The following is a 6,329-nucleotide window of genomic DNA, read 5'->3' on the forward strand; positions in this document are numbered from 1 at the left end:
CCAAGTGATCGCGTCAATCAAACGCCCTTATTCTTGCTCTGGAGATTTCATTTGAAGAAAAGTTTGACTAGGCGTTTATTAGATGAGAAGTAATTGTGAAGTTCTGGACACTTGTTTCTATTAACATCTTTATTGTACCGACAGCAATATATTGTTTATCTTTCTTTGGAGAAATGTACTGCTGTGTATCTCTTTGGAAAAAAACGTCTGCTAAGTTATTGAGCTTTAGCATTTTGTTGGAGTTTGATATTTACCAAAGGTATTCCTAAACCCACAAAAAAATGTAATTCATTAATAGTTATAGAGCCTGACAGAAAAAGTGTTAAAAAGTACATGCAAGTTATTAATAGGATGAAGAAAGTTATTTTAACTTACACATTTTATTGATCAAATCTTTTACATATCGATGTCAATCTTGCACTTATTATATTCTTTAATAATATAAACTGAAACAATAGATGTTGGCATAGAAAAAATATTCTCTAACCTTTATTAAAACTTTTAAAACCACTCCGGAAGCGAATTACAGTTTTCCGGGTCAAAATCCATTTCAACACAAACCTGGACACTGAACGTATGCGCCAATGTCAATTCTAGAAGGAAAACATTTAGTACCGCATTGAGGCCCTAATGCATACGTGCCGACGATCGAGATATTTGTAAACTTAAGTAACCTTTTAGCCCCATCTGAGCAAGTTGAAGGAAGTTGGGTAACAGCCACTTCAACGCTATAACCCGAGACTAACCATATGGGATTTTACGACATGTAATTAAATTAGGCCTTAAGGTAATATAGGCTATAGCCTCCTACCCAAAACGTATATAGTGCCTATAGGTTGGTTAAATTAGTTATGTGCCTATTTATTGATAATTATTATCTAACCCTTGGTGTGTGTGTAGGCTATATATATGACAACAATACAAAGTCACTTTTAGGCCTACACATTAAAAAAAGGCTCAAAGACTTTTTTTTAAGGCGAATGGTGGAAATATTTTCGTAGACATGACCTAATACATTGCTGGCCTTTTCTTAAAAATTAAGTGTAAATGACCTCGGGAAATTAATGTGGCTCTTTTCTTAAAAAAATAAAAGTTAATTCCATCATCAAACACAATTCATTCAACAGAATTGTACATAAATCTAAAATCTGCAGGTTTACTGGAGAAAAAACACCAATCAAGCCTACCTTTTAAAGTTCTAACAAACACTGTTCTGAAAGACATAAATAGAAATCACACATGCATTTGGCAAATGAATCGGATTATTGAAATAGATTATATTGTGTTCATATTTACCATGTCCTAATGCCATGTAGCGATGGCACTCCGTTACTGGTTGAAAAGGTATTTTGAGCATTATTCAGCTCCCCAAAGTTCAGGTAACCCCCGTTACCGGAGGACCCCTGGATGGTTTGCATTGTGGCTGCTGGGTGGCTGTACCCATAGTTTGAGTTGCAGCCCGGGTTTGGGTAATTCGTGAACGTGGGATAGTTGGTGTAACTGAAATGATTCATGCCCATATTGTACGACGTGTTGTAGTTGACCGTGTCTGCCAGGCACGATTTACCGTCCCGAACCAACACTGGGACCGAGATCCTCCTGGGTGGGGGCAGACCCACCAGCTCCAGACTCTGGTCCTGCCTCTGACGCTTGCATTTGTACCTTCGGTTCTGGAACCAGATCTTGACCTGCGTCGGGGTGAGTTTGAGCAGCCCGGCCAGATGGTCTCTCTCGGGGGCGGACAGGTACTTCTGTTGCTTGAAGCGCCGCTCCAGCTCGTAGACCTGCGCCTGGGAGAAGAGCACCCTGGGCTTTCTCCGCTTCCTCAGCTTAGGGTGCTCAGCCTCCTCTTGGGTCTTTCGTATGTCCGCCGCAGCATCTAGAGAAGTGAGGTCTTAAGCACATAAAAGGAAACGAAATGCACAAGTCAAAACCATTGTTATGCAATAACAAAGGAGATATGGTTTTATTCCGGTATTTTTATGCATTAATTACAGCGGCCTACTTTGGTGTGGCCTTCTTTAGAGAGCTCGTCGATGATGGACCTCGACAATCAGCGTGTGTTTTTGGTTAATTAAAATATGCTATTGATAATTCTTCCTGTGTATTTGTATCGGATTGTTAAGTAATTTATGGAAAAAATAACTTAAATATGGTATTTTACTCAAGGACAGATTAAAATGAGAATGTGTGGTCTCATTGCCTCTTTTCCTTAATAGATTATAATGGCTGACTCACCTTCTCTGTGCTTTTGCTTGAAATAGTTCGATTTCCCATCTTTGTCCATTTCTTTCAACGATTTCCCATAAAAAGAAACCACATTCAGTGCGTTGCTTCGGCTGACTTTTGGGTCCTGGAGGTCTTCTCCGAACACCGAGGCTCCGGACGAAACCTCCAGGAGGGACTCCTGCTTGAAGCGAGACAGCATGCAGGACGTGGTCGGCAGGGCGCAGTCCATCCGAGACGATATGATGTCCATGGAAGCCATGTCCCCATGACTCTGCTCCAAGTTTAATATGTCCTTCACAGAGAAGGGGGTGGACGTGCTGATGTTAGAAAACATTGCCGACACCTATTAACCTCATATGGAGGCAACCCAAGACTTTCTGTAAACTCTCTGGATTAATCTAATATTTATTGAAACAAACGTGTTAGTTTGTTATAGCGGGATGATCTCGAGTGAAGTGTGCATTTCAAATGTCAACTTAGTCTCCTAACTTTTTTTCCGGGCCTCCCTTTTTCACGGTGACGCAGAAGAGATGAAGGAGGGGGGGCGGGGGGGGGGGCAGTTGGGACGTCCTGGAGCCAACCACTGGTGCAGGCACGTCTGGTGACGTTGAACGCTGCATCAGCCAACGTGAATGGGTCTACCACTCTATCTATTCAATGTCTGTCGCTTACACACACAATCCCCAGGCTTGCGGCAATTGTTTCGTACAGTTCTACATTTTAACATTAACACTTTCAATTAGAATGCTCTCCGAAATAAATAGGTGTGTGTGTGTGTGTGTGTGTGTGTGTGTGTGTGTGTGTGTGTGTGTGTGCGTGTGTGCGTGTGTGTGTGTGTGCGTGTGAGAGAGAGAGAGAGAATGTGTGCGTGTGCGTGTGTGTGTGTGTGTGTGTGTGTGTGTTGTCGGTGTCAAGCGGCCTCCGATATTTGATGGGCGGGAAATGGGGTAGACGAGCATCAGCGCGAGAAGGAGACAACAGGTTGGTCTCTGAACATGGAACCTGAAACCAGGAGCAACACAGTCGGCCGTCTGCCTGCGAGAGATCCTGGTGCCACTGGCCGGCTTATCAGGACGTGATAACAGATGACAACAAACCCGCACCTCCCCACCCACGCTGCAGGCCCCGACACTTTTCGACTTTTCATTTTCAATATCCTTATTTTTTTTCCCCACATGGCTGACGCTTTGGTTGTATTGGAAATATTCCAATACATTTGGATTATGGTTATTATGTCTATAGGTTGTTTGGTTAGTTGTTATTAATGACGCACATGTATGCAATAACAAGCAAATGGATTTGAAAAACTATTTAATGCGTAATTACCCAATTCCAACAGTGCCGTCTGCTTTCACTGTGTTGGCACTAAAGCCAGTAATGCCTGTGGAGACGGGCCACAGGAGACAGACAGTATTATCATTTGTTTTATCTCCAGGGTTTAGCACAGCCACGGGCTAAATGGGTCGCCTGTCTCCGACTCGGCGATGGTGTTTATAGTTTTAAAGACTATTTGCGCGCCTTGCGAACTGATAAATGGCCGGGAAATGTTTTAGGCGGAGCAGCAAGAGTCAACACCAGCTTGTCTTTAGCGGCAATAATTGGAGAAATAAAGTAAACGAAGATGGTAAGCACGAGAAAATGTATTGCGTTTGAGAGTTTCTCTTGCGGCTCGTATACACGCGTGGAAAGAAAGCTAGGTCAGGGGGTCAGGTTTCAGCCTTAAAACGACACTCTTTTACCAAAGCCCAAGACAGTTTTACGCTTTAGACAACTTATTTCAGACTGATTCAAAGTAAATCAAAAGGTTTCACTCGCAGTGGCTATTTCTTGCACACTGTAAATATAACGTGACAGGTCTAGAAACATGTGTTCCACATCCCTAATGCTCTGAGCTGCTCCGGCTCCTCGTCCCCTTTGACCCGTCTCTCTGCAGCACATCGCCAACTCAGATAAAGCGATAGATAAGGTTGCTTAAAAACTTCCGCTACATCGCGAGGCTGTGTCCGAACGGTGTGTGTGTGTGTGTGTGTGTGTGTGTGTGTGTGTGTGTGTGTGTGTGTGTGTGTGTGTGTGTGTGTGTGTGTGTGTGTGTGTGTGTCTGCGTGTGTGTCTGCGTGTGTGTGTTTGTACGTGTGAGTGTGCCACACACACATTCTGTCTAGTGAGGAAGACGTCCACTTGAAATGGGCTGGTGTTTTGGGTCCTAGGGGCCAAAGGTTGTTTAAACCCATTAGCTCTTTGGTAATTGTTCCTATTAAGATAAACTCGGCTGATTAAGATAGAGACCGTCGAAGTGGATTCAAGTCAATGCAGAAAATATAATTTGGCCTTTGCATTGTGTGTTGGGTTGCGCGTAAAGATGATTATAGCCTATTAAAATGTTACTATTGAGTGATGGATATTGTTTTTCGTTGTTGTGCACATTATTGAACAGAATGTAGGTGTATACAAAAATGTACATAAAATGTAATTTTAAATCTCTGTTTTGTCTCTGAATATGTTCGTCCATCCATTGGATTAAGCCTTCTAAAAGAACATTTTGGTTGCTTGACAATGGTTTGGATTCAAATACTTATTTTACATGCCTATTTTTTCACGGATGATTTGAATGGATTATTTTTTACTTTCTATTTATTGTCTCTTAGTGAATAGGCCTATACTGAATATTATGTTTATGAATATTGTTATGATAAGAAGAAACCGAATCCATTTGTTTCAGCATATAGGCCTAAGTATTATGAAAGGGATGTGTCAAAAATATATGTAGCCTACTTACTTTTTTATTATCTAACTTTCGGCATTCTGAATAGAAAATATAGGCCTATTATTATTTAAATCTCGCGAAAATGATTGCGTTATCATGGTCGCTCATGAGGTCGTGCCCTCCTTAAACGCGACTTGCTGTCGTCTATTCTCAGCATATCAGAGTTGCGGAAATTCAAACCTCCACCTGTTTTTATTTTGAAGTGCTCTCCCTCGTTTAAACGGGCATGTTCTAACCCCATAGGCCTTCACGTATTGGTTAGTGGCAGACACGGTCCACTTAATGCTGGGTCCAAGGCCGGGCCATGGAAACCCTACTCCCAATATGTCACGCCTGCATTTATCACATAGACCAATATACAATTCTTAACCAGAGATTGAAATATCATCAAGGCTATAGTTATGTTGGAAGGAGGAAATAGTTTGGCAATGATTCGTTCCCATCCAACATTCAGTAGTAATCTTTGAGCTCCACTGCCTCCTAGTGGATGCTCCTAGCGGGACACGTCCCACGTTTTCTTTTTTTTTTTTTTGTAGGCTACTTCTTCCGTGGTGGCGGTCGTGCGTTTTGGTGGCCTAAATAAGTTGTGTGTCCTTAACTATGCGATATTGAAAGCATTCTCAGCCACCAACCGGGTAAACTGAATTTAGGTGATTTACGGATTCGTGGTAAGGGTATATACAATGAAACGGCAGCCGTGTCAAGTGCCATCTGTCTGCGCATCGTTTGTCTTCATCTTCTGGGGTGGTTGTGCAGCAGGGAACAGCAGGAGCATCCTTTAGGCCAACCCCCGGTGGCGCTCGACAGACTCCCACTCCCACGGGAGCAGTCAAATCAACGCCCTGGTTCATGTTCTTAGGCTTGGCAAGGTATCACACGAAGAGCCGCGGGGTTCAAGGTGGTGTGAAACCCCCCAGGGGCGTGTTTAGACCGCTGCCCTTCGACTGATGGGCCATGCGGCCTGCTTTAGTTTTGTCTACAAATCGCTGCAGCTGATGTTTGAAGTTAACGGAAATGTTGCTCTTTTTCTTTTCTTTTTTTTCTCTACTATTTTTTATCCCTGTAAACAGAGTTCAGTGGACAGTTGTGTAGGCCTATATGATGTAGTCAAACAAGTGTGTGCAATTAAGTCAGATTTAAATAATCTGGCCTACTGTTTAGTCATTAGCAGACAGTGCATTTGTTTGGATATGCATCATTAATTAGCTAGTAGGGTAAAGGCATCTCAAGGACTGCTGTCCGGGGTTTGAACTCTTAACCTTTGAGCTTGGAGCTGGGCCTAAAGCGGTCAGCATTATTTTGGTAAATAAGTGATACTACTGCTTTTCGACACATT

The 6,329-nt window shown here is 42.6% G+C and overlaps 1 protein-coding gene across 1 annotated transcript; it reads right to left on the minus strand.

The window, feature by feature from the left end:
- Positions 1–1,292: 1,292 nt before the first annotated feature.
- On the minus strand, positions 1,293–2,563 carry nkx2.5 (NK2 homeobox 5; the record flags this gene model as incomplete). Its single annotated transcript, XM_079744917.1, has 2 exons — positions 1,293–1,894; positions 2,239–2,563. 2 exons carry the CDS (start codon positions 2,561–2,563, stop codon positions 1,293–1,295), a joined length of 927 nt encoding a protein of 308 aa, XP_079601043.1.
- Between the last annotated feature and the right edge of the window lie 3,766 nt (positions 2,564–6,329).

This window comes from Pollachius pollachius, assembly GCF_949987615.1.
Source record: "Pollachius pollachius genome assembly, chromosome: 10".
Classification (NCBI taxonomy): Eukaryota; Metazoa; Chordata; class Actinopteri; order Gadiformes; family Gadidae; genus Pollachius; species Pollachius pollachius.